The following is a 21,804-nucleotide window of genomic DNA, read 5'->3' as shown; positions in this document are numbered from 1 at the left end:
CAATGTCATCAATAATGTCATCATATGAAATCTGCTCCCCTACTGAGTGATTGATACTAATCAGAGCCAGGTTAGTGAGCCGCCCCTGAAACATAGTTGACCTCAGGTATGACTTGATCAAGTTTTGAAAAGCTCCTCTCAGCTTGAGCCACAGTGACTGGCAGAGCAGTCCAAAAGTTGGGGTAGATCTCCAAAAGATCTTTATCATGATCCATAATATTTTAGAATTGCCTCAGAAATTGTAATTTAAACTGACATAAAAAAACTGTAGACTACCAAAAATGCCAACTTTTACAGAACAAATCATGTAAAAAATAATCAGTGCAGCCATCTGCAATAAATAAACAGGATAGTTAGTGGTGACTGGGGAGTTTTCTTCTGCTTGTAGAGTTGTTTTATTTATTATTATGTGAACATGATCAACATGTGTTTGTTGTTGTTCAGGCAGGCCACAGGCTGCAGCGAGCATTTAACAAATCCTAGTTTGAATCAGTAAAAAACGATTCAATGAATTTTTTCGAACCATTTGAATATTCGTTTCAATGTTTCAGCCCTATTAGCTCTGTTAGCAACTAGTTGACCGAATTTAACCGTTAAAATCCCAGTTAACTGGTTCAAAAAAGTTGAAAACATGCATCATGAGAGCGTACATACCTTTATCTTTCTCCTCTTTTTTCTTTTTATTCCTGAATCGGGTACCTGGTGGTTTTAGCCTTTTTATGTTCATCTCTTCTGTTTGGCTCGTAACTCAGTAAGTTTCCTTCAGTCAGGACTAAACAATTCGACCTTGATGGGGGGGTGACCACAAAATCGTTTAGTTTTTCCTTTTTTTATTTGGTCATTTCACACAATTCAGAAAAACCTGAAAGAATGATAGGCCTGTGTTTATGATTATTATGAATGAAATGAGCGTTAAATGGAAGAACATCAAGATGTGATTGACTTTAGCCATGTTAATACAGTTGATTCAGCCCCTACCCGCTCATTTCATTTGGGAAAGACCCAGAGGTGACTTCCCCTGCCGCACCCCTCCCCTTCCTCTTCTTCATACACACACGGTGCACCTGAACCCTCTCAGTCAGCAGGAGCGCCTGCAGCTGCAGGGGGCGCCAACTTGTTGTTTCCAATCCAGACACTGTCATATGACAGATAGAATAGAAAATCTCAGGGCGCCGCAGATTTCTTTCTTTTTTATTTTTTACTCAGCGCTTGTGCGCCCCTTTTGTGTCATAAAAAAATGCCGCCCCGGGCAACTGCCCTCTCTGCCCGTGCCTAAAACCGCTACTGATCATGGGCGGTTTGGAGGCGTTCCTCTGGGAACCATTCTTGATTCATGGCTGTTCTGAGGCCAAACCAGGGGTGGTCAGTCGTTGTGGGCCGCCATCATGTATTACCTTTTCCCTGTTTCAATGCACCTGATTTTAATCAGCAGGTGACCAGATGAACAGGTGGTTCCACCATTGAAGCATTTGTGTTGGAGCAGGGAAACAGCTAAAACATGCTGGAGAGCGGCCCCCGAGGCCCACCCCTGGCTTTACACTGTGAGTCCACTCCCTTGGCTGAGGAGAACCTCCTCATGAATGACATCAGGATGCTTTACTGTTTGCAGGACACAGGACCGATGGTCATGACTCTCACTGGTTCCTCCACAGGATCATCTTCTGGAGACGATTCTAGTGCTGCTGGGCTTCCTTGGATGCCCTGAAATCTTCTTTATGAATAAAGCTGAATTGGGCTTAATGCAGAAACTGTTGGTTTATGCAAAATACCATCATAAACATGGAGGCAGAAAACTTTTTGGTATTGATATTTGTGTTTCTAACACAACTTCATCACCGTTTCCTTGTTGTGTGTGCATGTGCACTGGTAAAACGCTAAATGTGATGGGGGTTGTGTACTTTTCTCTTCCTCCTGAGGGAGAGGTCTGGTTCTCTTCTTCTGCTTTCCTTTGAGTGACCCAATCCTGGAATCCAGCCGAGTCCACTCTTCTGCTTTTTGGGTTTTGACCTGGTTACAACACCATCGCTTCCCTCACGTTTCAGAGCTTCTAAACCTACCAGGTCTGATCGGTTCTTTAGATCTGACTTTAGACCGTTTCGTTTGAGTCTTTTTGTTTTCACTGCAGAATAAAAACCTCACAAAAGCGGCGAGCTCCTCTCAGACGTTCACTCGTGAAAGGCTGTTGTGCATGTTTTGTTTCAGTTTCATCATGACCACACGTAGCCTCTGGAGTCCTCTGTGCCTGCTTGATTACAACAGTCTGGAAAGCCCTGACCTGCAAGCATCCACCAGAACATCAGCCTGAGCATTTGGACAAGGTAGATGGGACTGTTTTTAACTATTCCAGCTGGAATATCCACTGTGATCAGCATTTTTTGAATTAATGTGAGTTTTGTTCTTTTTTTACTTAAAAACAAGTTTCACACTGCTTCCCAACCGGCTGCTGCTACCATGGCTGAAGGCACACCGCTGCTGAACAGAAAATCATCCTCATCTGATTCACAGGTTGCAAATGAATTAGAATGTATATTTTAATAAATCTATGAATCATATTGTTAAAGCATAGACCTGATCTTTCACTGTTAACTTGTCACAGTTGTTGGACAGCTGTGTGTTGGGGCGGATTATCCTAAAACACACTTCCTTCTTTAAACTGACTGCATTTGAAGCTAATCTCCAGGGCTAGTCTGGCTGCACTGTAACAATGGGAGCTAATTAGAGGCTATAAATGCAAAATAAAACTTAAATAATAGATATTTTGGTTTAAAAAAATGTTACATTAAAAAATAACTTGTAAATTAACCTGAGACAGCTCAGGACCAACATGATCAACATGAGCTCTGTAAAAAAATCAGCTGTGAGTTTAAGAAGAAAGAACACAAAACAATAAGCATCATTTTTCATTATGGAAATTATGAACTATCACAACTAATCTGTTAATATTTAATGTTTAATTGCTGTAAGCTTTCTGTGTTACAGGAACCTTTTATTGCCTGCTTTACATTATTAAACTGCGTAATTAGCATTTTTCTGTTGACCGACTGGGTTCACTTCCTGTTCTCACAATATCTTCTATCCTGTAAAGAAAAACACATTTATTCTGATTTCAAAGAGAAGTATATAGGCTAATAACACCCAGAAGCTTGAAGATACATGTATTTTCACAATAATATATCTGATCAGCAGGTTTTTTCATAGATTGTTATTATGAGGTCAAAATTCTATTCCATTTGTCAAGTTTATTTATAAAGCGCCAAATCACGACAAGCGTCGTCTCAAGGCACTTCACATAATAAACATTCCAATACACGTCAATTCATTAAGACAATCAGAAAAAAGTTTCCTATATAAGGAACCCAGCAACTTGCATCGAGTCACTGACTAGCATCAGTGACTTTACATAAATCCTCATACTAAGCAAGCATATAGCGACAGTGAAGAGGAAAACTCCCTTTTAACAGGAAGAAACCTCCAGAGGATCCTAGGATCAAGAAGACACACACACACACACACACACACACACACACACACACACACATGGTCAGTGTATCCTCCAGCAGTCTAAGCCTATAGCAGCATAACTACAAAGATAACTCTGGATAACCTTGCCTTTTAGATGGAGGCATGTTGGAGGCAGGGCAAGGGAGAGTCATCTTTACCGGCTGTACACTCCACCTCCCTCTACTCCCCCACTTGTCCAAATCTAGGCTAACATCAGATTTTAACCATAGACCCTATCAAATAAAAATGTTTTAAGCCTAGTCTTGAAAGCAGACAAGGTGTCTGCCTCACGGACTAAAGCTGGGAGCTGGTTCCACAGGAGAGGAGCCTGATAACTAAAAGATCTGCCTCCCATCCTATTTTTAGATATTCTGGGAACCACCAGTAAACCTGCAGTCTGAGAGCGAAGTGCTCGGTTAGGAACGTATGGAACAATCAGATCACTGATGTATGATGGAGCTTGATTATTAAGAGCTTTATATGTGAGAAGAAGGATCTTAAAATCTATTCTGAATTTCACAGGTAGCCAATGTAGGGAAGCTAAGACAGGAGAGATATTATCTCTCTTTTTAATTCTCAAACTAAGATCCACTATCACCATTCTGAGGTTAAACATCATGGACTCTGGCCTCTGCAGATCATTTCGATGCAAATGTGTTTTCTAATTATTATAAAGATGCTAACATGAGATCAAAAGCATTGTAATATTATGAGAAAAGCATTAAAATGTATTTTCTTCACTTCTCCTCCACCTTCTTCATCTCAGATAAATAACTCCAGACTGTATCTGGCCGTGTTCTCGGCTGTTTTGGGGAACTTCAACTTTGGTTACTCCCTGGTCTACTCCTCTCCCGTCCTGCCAAAGTTCAAAAGTCCTGATGCCGACCCTCGGCTCAGGATGGACACAGAACAGGCCGCCTGGTTCGGCTCCATCTACTCTCTTGGTGCAGCAGCCGGCGGGCTTGGGGCCATGCTCCTCAATGACCTTGTAGGACGGAAGCTGAGCATCATGATGTCGGCAGTGCCGTCGACTATTGGGTTGGTGTGGCACAAAATTATAAACCGTATGGATTAAGACGATTATTCAGACATATATGTGGTTCTAAAATAGCTTTTTCACTTTTAATTTAATCAACTGTGTTTTTACTACTTACGGTACATTTTACGGAGCAATTAACAGAGTGATGTGTTCCAGGTACATGCTGATGGGAGGAGCAGTGGATCTGTGGATGCTCCATTTAGGTCGTTTCTTGACTGGTGTTGCCGGGGGGATGACTGCAGCATCCATTCCAGTAGGTTACCATGGTTACAGAGCTCACAGAGATAGCACAGGAACATGTCTTCATAAGAAATTAGCCTAAATTGAACTACTGGACAAGTTTTACACATTTAAAGTAGCACAGAGCAGTTTCCTGCTCCTCTGCCCTCTACTGGCTGAAAGTGGAATTACAACTCCCATAAGCAAGCCTGCAGCAGCCTGCAGTTAGCGCTACCAACAAGCTAACACTAACATGAGCCAAGTCTTACTAAATAAGCCGCAAATAAAAAAAGATCCACACCATTGGATAAACATTATTATTACTTACAAGTCTGGTAGCAACAAAGCCAGGTCATCATCAGTAAGAGATTTCAAAGCCTTTTCCAGCTTCCTCAAACTAGTGTAGGCCACACTGATGTTACCTATTGTTGTGTTCAGCACCTTGGGTTTCTGCTAAGGATGCGGAAGGTGCTTTATGAAATAAATAAACAAATGAAATCATGTTCACTCCGGTTTTAGCTCTTTGCTTCACCTCCAAAGACATTACTCTAGTAATTTTACTTCCAGGCTCCGCCATGATGTCAACAGAAAAGCAAACTTCTTCTTATTTTTCTTCTTCTGCTTTTTATTGATGATCAGCAAATTGAAAAAGCTAACGGCACAGAAAACAGCTGATAGCCGTAATGCAGGTATAAGAGTGGCCCCTTGAACACCTACCTACTCCATAAAACAGTTAAGTGCAGTATCTGGCCTGCAGAGGGCTGCAGAGTGATGTCAAATATGTAACTGGTCAAGTTCCTAATGCAACAATCACTGAGATCAATTTTAAAGCTCTGGCCTAATTTTGTGTTAGCTTAAATCACACTTTGCTGTTTAGCCGAGGTCTGCACAATAAATCTTAACTCACCTATTACAGAAACAAAGTTCTGGTCCAATAAGAATGTGATGAAAAATCCCTCTGACTGAGGCACTTGTTGCAGAACTAATTAGTGCAAATTGAAAATTGCCCAAAAGACATCTAGTTAAAAAAAACTGTACGTTACAATAAGATGGTGTAAACATGATTTGATACAATACGATGCGGTGTAATGCTACAGGTCATAGTAGGATTTTATAGTATTTTATAAGCGTGTGTTTTTGAGTATGGTTTTTTATACCTTTATAGAAATTTGTTTTTACTCTGTTTAGTTTGCTTGCTCAGAAAGCTACTGCCGTCATCAGACCAGATACAAAAAAGACTGCTAAGATCGGCCGTTGTATCAGGGAGTACCACAAGTAGGCAAGGATTACTTTTCAAAGCTTTAATCAAGCCTGCATCACGTGCAGCAGTTCGAAGCATCCATCTTAATTCCCTCATTTCTTCTCCTCTCCTATCTACAGTCTCTTTTGCTTTACTGCCCCCTAGTGGTAGACACAACAAAGGCCAAAGATTGGTGGCCAGGATAACTGTGGATAGAAGATACACATAAATACACATAAATTCACATAAATTCACAGCTTACACTCTTGAATACAAAGAGCAATAAGACATTGACACAAAGTCACCAGATGTATGATTCTTGTTTCTCTTTGCTGCCGTGATTTAGGTTTATATCTCCGAGATCTCCCACAGAAAGGTCAGAGGAGCTCTTGGCTCCTGCCCTCAGATCACGGCTGTGTTTGGGACATTGACGCTCTACGCGCTCGGTAACTAACTGTTATGTTATAAGCATTCATAAAACACACCAGTCAGACAGCTTTCATGTCCATATGTGATGCTGCGTCATCGCGTGGAAACCTTATTGTGTCCTTTTCCAACGTGTGATGCATAGGTCTGGTGGTGCCGTGGCGGTGGTTGGCGGTGGCGGGGGCGGTGCCTGCTATGCTGATGGTTTTCCTCTTGACATGTATGCCCTCATCCCCCAGGAGACTCCTCTCCCTCGGCCGAGAGCAGCATGCAGAGAAAAACCTCCGCTGGCTGAGGGGAAGTAACTACAACACACATGCTGAGCTCAGAGCCATACAGGTGCTGCTATCATGAGGCCGGGATTTGCTTTTTTTGTCTGGTGGATATGAATAAAACTGGGTGTTGTTTGTTTCAACCACTGCAGCACAGCATTAACACACAAGTGAGGATTTCATGGTCTCAGCTGGCCAAACCCATCTATTACAAGCCAATCGCGATCTCAGTGGTGATGCGTTTCCTGCAGCAGATGACCGGCATCACACCCATTCTGGTCTACCTGGAGCCCATTTTTGCAAAAAGCAGCGTCTCCCTAGAGCCCAGGTTTAAAAATGCTGTCACAGGCAAGTCTTCTGCTGAGGGGGTTACAGGATAGTCTTCATTTGCTGTTCTTGTTGTGCACGACAGGTACGACGCTGCCATTGTGGGTGCTGTCCGGCTCTTTTCTGTTGCCGTAGCAGCCAGCTTGATGGACAAGGCAGGACGCAAGGCCCTGCTGTATACTTCCAGCATGCTGATGTTTCTGTCGTCTCTGACCCTGACCATGATCTCGCACACCACGCCATGCCCTCCAGGCCCTGCTCCGCACAATCTCACCGCTCTGGGCTACCACTCGCAGAATGAACTGGGGAGTGTGTTACAAGCTGTCCAGCAAAGTACTGCTAGCCTCATCCCTCTCATCAGCACGGTGGTGTTCATATTTGGTGAGTTTTGAACACATTTTACTCCAAAGTTCTCAAGATCAGGCTGAATAATTGACTCAAAAACATCCATTAACATCTGCAGATGTTCGTGTTTATTTCAACAATTCTAAAGAAATTTCCAGGTAGAAATGAAAAAAAAACCTTCAAACACATTCATTCATTTCTACTTGTGTTTGGAAATAAGAATTTCTAAGATCCAAGTCTGAAAGATCTACTGGAACTCTCCACCCAGTGTTGGAATTCTGACTTGAAAGGTTGAGCATTCCTGAACAACCCTAAACTTAAGTAAATCAGTCAATCACACAGTAGTTCTGCCTCTATCACCGAGTTTCATTGTATAAAAACTTTAAAAATCATGGTTACCAAGCACAAAGTATGCAAATCCCATGTGCTTTTGATCTTGGGACTAGAACATGGTCACGCCATTCTCATATCTGAGTTCCAGCTTCTGAGGCGGCAATGGTTTCCCAGGGTCAGGCTTTACACGCGTAGCCGGGTTTTTGTGAAATATCCTCTTCGAATCCACACCAGTTCGTCTTCAGCAAATAATCAAGTCCATTGAGAAGCACATTCATAGACATGCCCAGCCTGTAGGTGGCAGTAACTTGCCCAAACTTCAGCGTCTTTCCCAAAAAACATTCCTTGGAATAACTAGGTGGTTGGTATAAAGGACCGAGTTCACTCGTTCTTTTCAACACATTTGCTGTGGTCTCTAGTATAAATGAATGCCTTTTGAGTCGAACCTTGCGGGAAAAAACTCTGGCGCTCCTGTTTCGGGAACTAGAAGTGAGCCAGAGGAGAGGGGAGCAGAAATGGCACATTTTAGAGTCTTACTTCCTGACATTCTGGCATCTTGCCTTTGATTGGCTAACAGCAACGTGATTCTACCACTGATTTTGTTTGCTCTGCAACATTGGTAAATGGCCTGTATGGCGCCCTCTTAGGGTTCTACAACCCCCTGGGGTGCTTCACAGTCATACACTCATTCACACGCTGGTGATGAGCTACAATCTAGCCACAGCTGTCCTGGGGTGCGCTGATGGGAAGTCCCTCCGACCACCTCCAGCAAGCAAGGCGGGTTCAGGGTTGGATTGGCCATCTGACGTAACGGGCACTTCCCAGTGGGCCGTTTCCCAAGGTGGGCCATTCCAGTCCTTAAGCCCCCTGCTGGCGGCATGGAGAGTTGTCCCCCACCCACTCTTCTACCCTGAGGGATGAAGAAATTCCAGGGCTGAATTTTATTTCCATTCCATCATATCAGTCATAAATGTCTTGCCCAAGGACACAAGAGCAGCATTCTCTAGTGGGAACCGGGATCGAACCTACAACCTTCTGAATATTGGGCAACCCACTCTAACTCCTAAGCTACTGCTGCTCAATGTTCATATTTTGTCTCCACAAATAACACAAGCCTGGAGGAGTTCTGTCATGTGGTGGTTGTTAATGCTAACGGTTAGCTGCTACTATGATACCAGCTCAATGGCCTAGTGGTAGAGGGTCCACTGGACTGGGACTGGGAGATCAGGGTTCAAATCCTGGTCGGGTCATACCAAAGACAGAAAATGGGACCCAATGCCTCCCTGCTTGACGCTCAGCTCTACAGGGTTGGATTGGGGGATTAAACAACCCAATTGTTCCCGAGCGCGACCGTGTCTGCAGCTCATGCAGAGGACAATTTTCACCACACCAGCATGTGTGGGACTTTAACTCCATCTTCTTTAGCTGAAACGTGCTCTTCTCTCTCCTGGATGCTAAACGAACACAGTCTTCCCTGTCAGAAGCCAAGATGGGTGACATCATGACGTGCTAATGTCAAAGGCTTTCTAATCTGAGCATTTCCCCGTCTATCGGCGGCTAATGCAGGAAATAGGGGTAGAAGACTATTTTCCTGTTTAGCTCTTTGTCAGAGCATTTTTATTGCAGGCGATGGCATTGCGAAACCTAAAACTCTGGTTATGTGCATCCACAAGTAAATGCTGACAACGGAGAAATCAAAAATCTCCCGTTTGTTCAGAGTTTTGAAAGAATAATTTTTGGTGCCGTTTATCGTCTCCTTCACATGGATGACAGGCCAAATCACAGAAAATATCACACTTGTGTGGGATACTCGTGTGTTCATGATCTCAGTCATCAATGTGAAGTTGGGAGGATTTATTCGTTTTTCAGCTTCTGGAGGAGTATTTGAGGCTGTTTATTTCGTTTGTTGATTGTTTTTTTATTTTCAGAACACATTCTATGGCGTATTTCATACCTGCAGGCACATATCGCTGATTTAATTGCCTGCTGTTAACAGGTCTGTTTCAGGACATGTGACGTGACATGTTCTCAGCACCTGAGACACCACCACCAGCATCTTCAGCCTCATTGAATCACTGCTGGTGAAACTGGTTCTGTTGTAGCTCTTGTTTAAATAAGAACAAACGTGCACATGCTGTGAGCTTTGTCATTGACTGTCTCCTAGGTTACGCTATGGGATGGGGACCTATCACATGGCTGCTGATGTCAGAGGTGCTTCCGTTGGTTGCTAGAGGCGTGGCCTCCGGCCTGTGCGTCACCGTCAGCTGGTTGACAGCCTTCGTCCTCACACACGTCTTCACACACTTGGTGGACACTTACGGCCTGTATGTGCCCTACCTGATGTTCACTGTGGTGTGTGTCCTCTGTCTGCTGTTCAACGCCGTGTGCATCCCAGAGACTCGTAACCGCTCGCTGGAGGAAATAGAGAATTATTTCAGGACTGGACGCTCGTTCACCATCAACCAAGACCATCCCAGTGTACTGACAAGCTGAAAGCTCTGAGTCAAGTAAAAAAAAAAAACTCATCTACTGTACATGATGTGGCCATAAAACACCAGTTGATTAATAATTTTAATGTGTTGACGGAAATTTTATGGATGCAAAATGAACTGTTAATCCAATAAATCAACTATCGCTAAAGGATGACCTCTGAGTTCCACCCAGATCCAGATTCACTCCAGCTTCCTACGTGACCCATCATCCACGTTTACTGTGTCATTTTTATTACAACCAAGCCCCCACAATGCGGCTCTAAAATCGAGGCAAATTCGGAAATGAAATAAATTGCAGTTCCACCCTCATCCACTAGGGGCTGGTGTCAGAAGCGAGCAAATCCTCATTGACTCCCATGTTAAAAATACCAATTTCACAGCAGAAATAAACATGTTTACAGCCTGGTACCAAAACATGTTATTTGTTTAAATGATCTAGTTTACACTCATGACAACTCTGAGGGAGTGAATTTTTTTCTCACTCTTCTGTTTAAGTGTATTAAAAGCCTAAAATTATGTATAATTAATGAGCATCAGACCCACGTGACCACAGAGCTAGCTCCGTGGAAACGCCTCAGTAGAGCCTCGGTCTGGCTTGGAAACTGTTCCGGGATTTTGAGTCTCTGTGTTTGTGTATTCTTTTTTGGATATTATTTGTGCAATTGTTGGACAAAATGACTTGCTGTGGCATTAATTGCACTAATAGAGCGTCCAACAAGTCTCCACTTCATTTTTTTCGGTAAGTAAAATTATATTTATGTACTTTAGGTCACTGCCGAGCTGAGCTTAGATTTTAACATGTACTGTTTAACCATGAAATTTAAATGTAATAGGGTAAAACCCAGTGCATTTAACATAATGCTGCACTTTAGAAAATGGGTTGAAATATAACATGTTGGTGGAGCTGGGTTCCGACTATCGGCTTGTGGAGCTCTCAGGGGAGACCGATGTTTTCCACCCGTTCCCCCTCCCCGCAGCTCGGCGCATCTCTGTCTGATCGCAGCTTCTGTCTGCTGTGCGGGCTGCCGGCTTGTGGAGCTCTGGGATGGAAACCTTTCCACCCGGTTCTCCCCAGCGGCAGCTCTGCGCATCTCAGATCGCAGCGGCGCTTGTCTACTGTGTGGCTGCCGGCTTGTGGAGGTCTCGGAGACCTCTGTGTTCCACCCGGTTTTACCCAGCGGTCAGCCCGGTGTATCTCTGACTCAGAAGCTCTGGTGTTGTACACAGTTAACTCCGGTTGTAGCTAGGTTGCTACCCCCATTAGCTTAGCTCCCACCTCCGCGTTAGCTTTGGGTTAGCCAGGGTTAGCTTGTAGCTAGTTCGACCGGGTGTCGTCAGTTGATCCCAGTCTTACAGCCCCACCCTCAGCTCCTCCTCTCTTCCCTTTTTTGGAATTGTCTGGGCTTGACGGAACCTTTGACACGGTCAAAATGGCGGTGGTGGCCACCTCCCATTTGGCCTCAAAAACGTGATATTGGAGCCTATGGAAAGGAGATGTCCAGTATATTTATGTCGATGATTACAACCAAATTGTTCCTGTAAGTCACACTCAAAACACCTGTGATGATAAGACAGGAACATCTGGAGCCAAATGGTGGAAGAAAAGTGAACCTAATTATATGACCTTTTAAATGTCTTATTTTTTACTGTTTCATATTCATACATCAATTATTCAGTTTCTATTCAATGTTAACTTCATAAATAATAACTTGTACATAACATTTCAATATTTATACTTGTGCTGCCTTTGGTCTTTTCTTGAAATGATAAGATGACAGTATTCTCAGATAATGTGCTTATTGTCCTATATTTAGGAATCTTTGCATTGAAAATGACCAATCACTACATCTGATTATTCATATGGCCAGTTACTAATTAAAGAAATCTATCACTAAAGAGCAAGTCACCCCCTGCCAGAGTCTTACTCCACTCCCACTTCCTGTTTGAAAAATGCAAAAAATGCTGCTGCCTGGCAGACTGAAAGGGCGGAGCCACTAACAAATACACACACACACACACAACATTGTGACCTCATAATGTACTAGCTGACATCATAGTGTACTTCTTAGCCTATAGCAATGGCAGATTAAATTTAAATGCATTGCAGACTTTTACCTGACAACTGTGCAACAATGACAGTTTTAGGCAGAATATTTAAATTTTAACTAAGATGCACTTAAGTGCCATATGATTCACTGCATGTGTCTACAGCATGGTTAGACACTCATTTCTATAGTTAATCAGGAAAAAAGAAGTGGATTTGGGGATGACCTGCTCTTTAAAGCAAACAGAATAAAGGGACATCAGTGATTCCAGATGCCGCAGTGCATCATTTTTGAGCCAGCCTTGTGTTTTTATTTACTTTTACTGTCACTCTGTAAGCCAGGAGGAGGTTAGGACCCAAGATGCAGAACCAGGATGACACAAGGCAGGAGTTGTAGAAAACGTAAAATCCTTTATTGGGAATAATAGTGCAAAAGTAAAATCCAAAATGGGCAGGTAGCCAAGAACCTTTTTTTCCTCCACCTGACCCTATCCTCATGTAAACTCCTCTGATCTCTATTAAGGTAGCATGACTCGGGTTGCGAATGACCACAGTCACCAATTCTTGTCATGTGTCTATGCCCATGTATGTCCGATCTCAGAATTGTGTGTACTGAAACTCTAATTTCCCTCTGGGATTAATAAAGTATCTTCGAATTGAATTGAACCAAAAATCCAAAAATCCTAATGCGCAAACAAAAACCCTAGAGACCGAGACGAAAGCTCCTTTAAAGTGCAAAACCTAGAGACATCCAAATAACCTAGAGACCAAGAGAGTGAAACGGGACAACGCTGACACAAAAAATGAACCGGCAACACACTGAGACGCAGACAGGGTTATATACACAGAGGGAACACGGAGCGAAACAATCAGGGAAACAGGTGACAGGTGTGTGGGGAGTGAGATCAGAAGGGATCAGGTGAGACTAATTAGCTGAGTGGGGAAACTGACTAGGTAAAATTAATCTACAGAGAACTAAAGATAAGTGAACTAATAAACCTGAAAACTAGACATCAGAAGAAAAACACTAACAAGGATGGGATAACTAAATCAGAAATCACAAAGGGGGAACCTCAGGGAAACCTGGGGGGAGCTGAAGACCTAAGGGGCACAGAAACCTAAGGGGAAAACCTGGAGTGGGCTAGGGAACACAAGGAGGCACCTGAGGGTGTCACGTTGAAGGTTAGGAGGAGGTAAGGACCCAAGATGCAGAAAACCCCAGATGACACGAGGCAGGAGCGGTTAAAGGTAAAATCCTTTTTATTAGGAGATTAACCAAAAACCCAAAATGGAAGGAAGCCAAAAAACCAAAGTCCTGAATACCAGAAGGACGAAAGCTCAATATAGAGCACAAACCAAGAAACGAGGACAACAGCTCACTTAGAGCACAAAACCTATAGACAAGGTGCAAACACTCACATGGAGTACAAAACAACACTGGCACAAACAATGGACCGACAGGGCTTATGTACACTGGGGCATGATGGAAGGCAGATGGGCTGCAGGTGTGTGGAGAGAGAACCAGGTGAAAGCAATTATCTAATCAGGGAGGAAACTAACATGACCCAAGAGTAAAAACCTAAAGACAAGAAAAGCAACCACATAACTAATATTCTAAGGGGAAGGAAAACTACAAACACCGGTGGGAAAAAACACACTAAAGAGACTAATAAAATGAAAAGGTGAAACTATAAAAACTGCAGAGGGGTAACTGGGGAAGAGTAAAGGATCACAGGACCTGGGAGAGATATCTGGAGGGCTGAAGACCAGGGGACACATGAGGAACACAAAGAGACGCATAAGGGGGATTCTTAGGGGGAAATGGAGCACACAAGGAGACACATGAGGAATCCAAGGAGACACATAAAGGGGAACCTAGAGAGGGCAGGAGAACACAAGGAGACACATGAGGGGGACGCTGGACGCAGAACATGACATTTACTTGCTGTGGTCTTCTAAGTTGGCATTTTGATGGTCCTGAGCCAGTTTTAGGTATGCAGCATTTTGGTCAATGTCTGTTGTCTTTAAATGTGCTCAAGAATAAATGTTACGAGCCATGATTTGACCAATTTGTAACTTAATCATACAAAATGATTTGGTAACAGGTCTAGCCTGATTAAAGACACCTCCCATGAAACAGTTTGGTTCAGTGTTTTGATTCTGACTCACAGCTCCACAGCACTGCCCAGGTTCCTTATTGTCTAAAATATTTCATGTTGCCCAACATCAGCTCTTACATACTACAGTGGTGAGTGGCCTACTTGTGGTTCGATTGAGTATAAATATGTTTAAAAGGTTGTAGACTCACCAATCCCTTCCTTTATTGGAAGCCATAAACATTAAATGGGGGTAATTAAAGAATATTTGAGTACAAAGAAAACCAAATTAGTGATTTGGTCAAGGTACCAATGAGAAATTTTGTTTTCTTTTATGAATTTTAGTTTGTTATTAACAGTTCTTTGTCACTTTGATGTAATCTTACAATATTTGTCTCATTTACTCCTATTTGCTCTTAAATAGAGTGTTGTGTGTGTGTGTGTGTGTGTGTGTGTGTGTGTGTGTGTGTGTGTGTGTGTGTGTGTGTGTGTGTGTGTGTGCGTGCATGCGCGTGCGTGTGTGTGTGTGTGTGTGTGTGTGTGTGTTTCTCCTTTGCTGAGGCATTTATATTGATCTGAGTTGATTGTGGGCTTATTTTATTTCCTGTATTGTTGCCAGTTTCGACTGACTTCCTGTTTTATTTTGTAGAGACAGCTTTGTACTTGACTGGCTCATACCAGTTGATCTTCATCCACATCCTCAGTTGTGGTCACAAGCAGCCAAAATGGATTTCCTCTGCAGCTCTCCTCCGCATTAAGAAGATCCAGCTGAGGTGATCCAGATGGCTCCTGCCAGCAGGAGGCCCCCGGGTTGACCCCAGACACATTGAAGGTGCCATGTTGGCCATAGAATTCCTGCTGGATCTGGTGGAAGTTGCTAGAAAGATAACAGTGTGGGTTGCCCCAGCGACCTGGACCTAAATATGCTGACAATAACAAATGAACAAATGAGTTCTCCCTCCAAGCACCTTAATGAATGCATGGCAGCATCTCCAAGCATTGAGAGGGTGAAGGAGGAAGCGCTTGTAAAAAAAAAGAGTAACTAAAGTTTATTTATGAAGCACTTACCACAGAAAGAACTAAATAAAAATAAGTCATAAAATCATAAAATGATCATAAAAAACATAAGTTTTTCACAGCAGATGTTCTTTAAATGCCATTCAATACTTTGAAGAAGTTTTTGACATGTTGCAATTCCTTTTGAGACTAAACATGAACCTGAGGCAATTGTCATGTTTAATAACACCATAAAGTACAAGGTATAAACATGTAACTCCACAGGTGACACTTAGAATATGGAGCAACAGTTCATTTATTTTAGTAATTCAACTTAAAAGGAGAAACTAATACAGGAGATAGACACAGTAGAGGCAAAGACAGATGTTTCGTGTCTTTTTATTTTGTGATGATTGTGGCTTACAGCGCATGAAAACTCCAAATTCAAAATCTCAGACAAGAATATTGTGAAAAGGTTCAATATTCTAGACTCAAAGTGTCACACTCGGATCAGCTAATGAATCCAGAACCCCCGCAGAGGTTTACTGAGCCTTTAGATGGTCTCTCAGTCCAAGTTAAATTACAGAAATAAATGAACTTTTGCATCATATTCTAATTTTTAGAGTTTTATCTGTATAAATATGTTTTCATTGCACCTCTTTAATATTCTTTATGCATGAAATTATAGTTTAAGACGATGCAGCTGTAATTTCAGGGTGTAATTTTGCAGCTGGTGTTGAAAATGCTGTGCTCTGCAACAGCGTCCTGAACAACAGGCCTTGTGATGATTGAACAAACTAGTTTGTGACACAAAAAGCAGAAACTTCTCTTTTTATTAGGGATGCACCGATGGATCGGCATTTGATCCCAATCGGCTGATAGCGCCCCTATCGGTTTTGATCAGAGTTTTCAAAATAGATCAAAGAAGACCGATCAGGTAGGGTTGTCACGGTAACCGGTGTAGTGGTAAACCCCGGCAAAAAAAGTTGACAATAATAATAACCGTTTTGTTTTTAAAAAACTATATTATCTCGGTGGATTACCGTGGCTGCGGTGTAGCCGCGGTGACCCTTACCAGCCACCGTATCATCTGCTGAAGTTGCCTGCGGCACATGCGCACTTTGTTGTTTACAACCAAAACTTTCTTGAAGCTGAAGCTGAAATAATGGCCAAAGGAGGAGACGGCAGCGCTCAGGACATTTATTATCCCTCAAAGAAGACAAAGTGGGAAGTACGGGCATTTTTTGGATATTTGAAGAATGCCGAGGGACAGTTTATAGAAGACGGCTATCCTGTTTGCAGCACGTGCAGAAAAAGTGTCTGTGAAAGGCAGCAACGCTTCAAATCTCATGACACATCTGCGGGACCCTCACCCACAACTCTACAGTCAACACAAGGCAAGCTAACGTTAGCGTTTTAGCTAAAATGTGTGATCCGAGGATTTGGGTTGAGGGAGAATGCAACGAGTCGCTATGTAAAGCAGCCGCAGCGCCGCTACCTGCATATAAACCGTGTCGCGGACACCCCCATGTTGAAATGACGCTATGCATTACGGGGCTCCCAGGGGCAGATAAGAGTTGGTCTCTCTCCGAGAATAATTATGAATTAAACAACGATTACTGCCTGATGACATTTTCCCACATCTGCAAAGCTCACTGGAAGGACACAAACCGAGGACAATATTTTCCTGATATAGGGTTTATTACTCAAGTAAGGGTAAAAAAGTATCTGATTAGAAGGCTACTTGAGTACTGAGTATCATCTGATTTAATATTTTTAAAATGATGATATCAAACAGACAAAAAATAAGAAGTTATGGGCAAATATTGGTATTTTAAAGACTAAAGGGAAAAAATGTAAACAAATAAACAACATAATTACAAAATAACACATTTTAGGCAAAATTTAGACACAAACTGAGGACAATATTTCCTGACATACAGGGTTTATTTAATTGTGTGAAAATGTAGCACGTTTAAAAACAATACCACGATAATACCGAAAACCGTGATAATTTTGGTCACAATAACCGTGAGGTTAAATTTTCACGCCGTGACAACCCTAATACAGATTAGGTTACATTTCCTTTATTCCCAGATTATGTAGTTTGTAGCACTCATTATAATAATGTAGAAAATTTCTGGCCAATCCACGTGATCGGTATCAGTGACCAGCATTCTTTGATATTGGTATCGGTGATCGGCAGCAAAAAACCTGATCGGTGCATCCCTACTTTTTAATATTCTTTTTGAAACCTTATCAAAACATAGTCTGTCTGCGCAGAGAGAGCTTAAACACCAGGGAACCAGCGCCGAGCTGGTTCGACAGGACACATTCCTGGAATAACAACATCCAGTAAAACCAACAAGACTTTAAATGAGTACTGCCGTAAAAATAAAATGTGTGGCAATGCAGGATGTTAACTGCTTCAGGTGACTGATCTGTGTTTAATGCTAGGTATACAACTGTTTTCTATCAGCTTGTTTTAAATGTGTGTTTAGAGAGAAGGCTTGTTGTACTGAAAACTTGACTAGCATCATCAATTACCTGTGATTAAAGAAGAAAAGGAAGCAAAAATAAAGTTCATTTAATGCATGAAGAAACAATAAAAATGTGTCATATTAAAAGTTTCAAAGATGGAACAATGGTCAGGTGCATGAGAGACATACGGGTAAAAGGCTGAACGAGACAGTGACAGGAGACATCACTGACACTTCCTCATCCTTGGTTTTTTTTTATACAGACAGCGTCAGAGACTATTTTTATCTTTTCGACTACCTTTTATGGGAGTGTTTGGTGGTTACAATGATTTGTACATATCATCGACATATATACTGGACAATTTGTTTCCATAGGCTCCAATAATACGTTTTTAGGCCAAAATGGGAGGTGGCCACCACCGCCATTTTGACCATGTCACAGGTTCCCTCAAGCCCAGATAATTGCAAAAAAGGGAAGCGAGGTGGGGCTGTAAGGCTGGGATCAAATGACAACACCTGTCAAACTAAAGTGATGCCTATCTCCAGCAGTCAATGGGCAATTAGGCGGTGTACACCCTGGGCAGAGAGCCAGTCCATCGCAGGGCAACATAGAGACACACAGGACAAACAATCATGCACACTCACACCTAAAGACAGACCACTCAACCTAACAATCATGTTTTTGGACTGTGAAGGGAAGCCGGAGTACCCGGAGAGAACCCACGCATGCACAGGGAGAACATGCAAACTCCATGCAGAAAGATCCCAGGCCAGGAATCGAACCCAGGACCTTCTCGCTGCAAGGCAACAGCTCTAACCACTGTGCCACTGCACAGCCCCATATTTCAAACCATTTTCTAAAGTGCAGCATTATGATAAATGCACTGGGTTTTACTCTATTACATTTAAATTTCATGGTTAAACAGTACATGTTAAAATCTAAGCTCAGCTCGGCAGTGACCTAAAGTACATAAATATAATTTTACTTACCGAAAAAAATGAAGTGGAGACTCCTTGGACGCTCTATTAGTGCAATTAATGCCACAGCAAGTCATTTTGTCCAACAATTACACAAATAATATCCAAAAAAGAATACACAAACACAGAGACTCAAAATCCCAGAACAGTTTCCAGGCCAGACCGAGGCTCTACTGAGGCCTTTCCACGGAGCTAGCTCTGTGGTCACGTGGATCGGATGCTCATTAATTATACAGAATTTTAGGCTTTTAATACACTTAAACAGAAGAGTGAGAAAAAAATTCACCCCCCTCAGAGTTGTCATGAGTGTAAACTAGATCATTTAAACCAAAAACATGTTTTGGTACCAGGCTGTAAACATGTGCATTTCTGCTGTGAAATTGGTATTTTTAACATGGGAGTCAATGAGGATTTGCTCGCTTCTGACACCAGCCCCTAGTGGATGAGAGTGGAACTGCAATTTCTGTCACTTCCGTGTTGGCTTCATTTTCATACCAGTATCATGGGGGCTTGGTACATACTGAAAAATGAATAAATGAGCTGCATGTAAAAAGGCAAAGCGTTTAAGTTTATTTTATTTTAGTTTTTTTCCTCCTCATTTTTTGTTTTGGTCTAGAAAAGCATTTTATAACTAGCATCTACCAGTCAAGGCCCTCTAAACAATTTTTCCTTTTTTTGTTGACTCGACAAAAACCCTAAAATACCAGTTATACAGCCATTCAGATGACACAAACCTGGTTTAATTCTAACCTTTCATTGTTTTAATTCTTTCTTAAACACAGCCTAGTAGAAGACTTGTTTTTACCTTTTTTTGCTGACAAGTTTCGGCTAACACTGTCGCCTTCCTCAGAGCACTGCACGCTGTGTTTACACTGGATTACACTGATAAAGCGTACAACCTGCCCTTTGAAATGATATACAGTTGTGTTTTGGTGAGGAGATGCTTTCTTTGGTGATTCTTGAGTGAAATGATTCTCCGTCTATTTGGAAGATGTGAGATTTTTTGGGTTGTTTGGTTTGCAGAGATGGAAAAATCAAAAATCAGTTTAAAGATCAGCAAACATAAAAAACATGAAAATCAAGTCAAGCTTTGACTGGGAAAACAAAGCTGCTTTCACGTTTGTAACCTAAATAAGACTTTTATGAACAAAATGTTTGACTTGGATCTGTAAATCACTTTAAGGTTTCAGTGAAAGCTCACACCATCCTCCCTCCAGGGCTGGATGCCAAAGTATGTGGGGTTGGTTTGTTTCCAGGAATGTCGCCGATCCAGCTCATCGAAACAGATAGACAACCACCTCACCCAGGTAACATCAAGGAACAACACCCAAACTCTTACGCATCACCTTGTTACTGTAGATCTTCGTGGGATTTATTTGAGGCCAATGATGGAATAAATATTTGTAAAAAGCTGAATTTAACCCTTTTTTTTTACTCCTGAGTTTTGTTTCTGGTTAAACATTTAGAGATGGATGATCTACATATGCTTGTATTTCTGCCGTTGGGTTCGGGTTAGGGTATCCCAAAACGAGTCCACGTGCGTTTTTTACTCATTTTCATCCTCACATTTTCTTTGTCCATCATGTTTTGTGGTAATACCTGCGTTTAATCAAGCGCTGCATTGGATGGCAATAAATTACAAACGTCCTCTACGAGGGAATTTGAAAATTGTCTCGGAATGTTTACAAACAACACCCACACGCCTTTGTTCCTTTGTTCCATCACTGTGTACAGATAGTGAGCATTGGCAGATGTTGGGAACGCCGTGAACATTTACAAGCTGTCGTTTTTTTTGTTCTTGTTTTATTTTGGTTCTGTCCCACTGTGCAAAGATCTAGTTTGGACCTCCTCCAGACGTGGTCTGGACCGACAGACTCAATACAGACAGGATCTGCATTCACGTCCATGTGACGTTGACTGTTAGCAGGGGTATAGACGGTTGGGAGGGGGTCATGTTCTTGTTCTGTCTCTGTTTTAAAAATATTTTGAAAATGTTAATTTAAACATTTTGTGATTTAACATTTAACCCAAAACAGAACAGCTGTAAACAGGCTGCATCCTTAAAGAGCAAGTCACCCCCAAATCAACATTTTTCTGCTGATAAACTATATAAATGCGTGTCTAATCGTGCTGCAGACACGTGTAGTCAATAGTTTTGCATTTTAGTGCGTTTTAGTTAAAATTTTAATTTTCTGCCTAAAACTGTCAGTGTTGTGCCATTGTCAGGTAAAAACTCTGCACTGCATTTGAATGAATCTGCCATCGCTATTGACTAAGAGGTACCCTAGAACATTAGCTGGTACCATATGATGTCACAATGTCGTTGTGAGCCTGTATGTGTGTGTGTGTGTGTGTGTGTGTGTGTGTGTGTGTGTGTGTGTGTGTGTGTGTGTGTGTGTGTGTGTGTGTGTGTGTGTGTGTGTGTGTGTGTGTGTGTGTGTGTGTGTGTATTTGTTAGCGGCTCCTCCCTCTCGGTCTGCTAGGCAACAGCATTTATTGCATTTTTCAAACAGGAAGTGGGAGTTGAGTAAGAATCTGGTAGGGGGTAACTTGCTCTTTAACCTGCACAAACCGGCTTTTTCCTACCAAGACAAACCGAAAAAGTTTCTTCAAATATGTAAAACATGTTTATTTGACAAATGTCTGTGTTTTGTGTGATTTAAACACCTAAGTGCACCACAAAAAAGATGATTTTATTTGTATTTTTTTTCTATGCAGATGAAAATAGTAATTTGTGTCAAAATGTTCACAATGAGTACCCCGCCTGATTGCCACTTGACCGCTGGAGTCTGTCATATGTCACCATTAGCATAGCCAGAAACTCATTTGTGGGTGGGCCTAAGAAAAAGTAAGTGGGCCCAATAAATGCAATTGAAAACAAGTATATTTTGTGTGTGTGTGTGTGTGAGTGTGTGTGAGTGTGTGTGTGTGTGTGTGTGTGTGAGTGTGTGTGTGTGTGTGTGTGTGTGTGTGTGTGTGTGTGTGTGTGTGTGTGTGTGTGTGTGTGTGTGTGTGT

General features: G+C 42.1%; 1 protein-coding gene across 3 annotated transcripts; it reads left to right on the top strand.

Annotated features, from left to right (window-relative positions):
• The first annotated feature begins 1,945 nt into the window (after positions 1-1,945).
• On the top strand, positions 1,946-19,190 carry slc2a6 (solute carrier family 2 member 6). Of its 3 annotated transcripts, XM_015945456.3 has the most exons (10): positions 1,946-2,060; positions 2,203-2,318; positions 2,419-2,505; positions 4,268-4,539; positions 4,697-4,793; positions 6,346-6,445; positions 6,571-6,764; positions 6,850-7,025; positions 7,110-7,405; positions 9,867-10,915. In XM_015945456.3, exons 3-10 carry the CDS (start codon positions 2,452-2,454, stop codon positions 10,193-10,195), a joined length of 1,518 nt encoding a protein of 505 aa, XP_015800942.3. In that variant the 5' UTR covers positions 1,946-2,060; positions 2,203-2,318; positions 2,419-2,451; the 3' UTR covers positions 10,196-10,915. The 3 variants fall into 3 exon arrangements, with proteins under 3 accessions (XP_015800942.3, XP_054606660.2, XP_054606659.2); XM_054750685.2 differs by lacking the exons at positions 1,946-2,060; positions 9,867-10,915 and adding an exon at positions 14,984-19,190 and having other exon boundaries at positions 2,067-2,318; XM_054750684.2 differs by lacking the exon at positions 1,946-2,060 and having other exon boundaries at positions 2,067-2,318.
• The last annotated feature ends 2,614 nt before the right edge of the window (positions 19,191-21,804 follow it).

Source organism: Nothobranchius furzeri, chromosome 12, assembly GCF_043380555.1.
Source record: "Nothobranchius furzeri strain GRZ-AD chromosome 12, NfurGRZ-RIMD1, whole genome shotgun sequence".
Lineage (NCBI taxonomy): Eukaryota > Metazoa > Chordata > Actinopteri > Cyprinodontiformes > Nothobranchiidae > Nothobranchius > Nothobranchius furzeri.
This window is presented reverse-complemented; position numbering and strand designations above follow the sequence as displayed.

Coding starts and splice junctions, on each gene's coding strand:
- slc2a6 (XM_015945456.3), top strand. CDS start 2,452: ATGGCTGAAGGCACACCGCTGCTGAACAGAAAATCATCCTCATCTGAT. Junction 2,506..4,267: donor CATCCTCATCTGATTCACAG/GTTGCAAATGAA, acceptor TCTTCATCTCAG/ATAAATAACTCCAGACTGTA. Junction 4,794..6,345: donor TGACTGCAGCATCCATTCCA/GTAGGTTACCAT, acceptor GCCGTGATTTAG/GTTTATATCTCCGAGATCTC.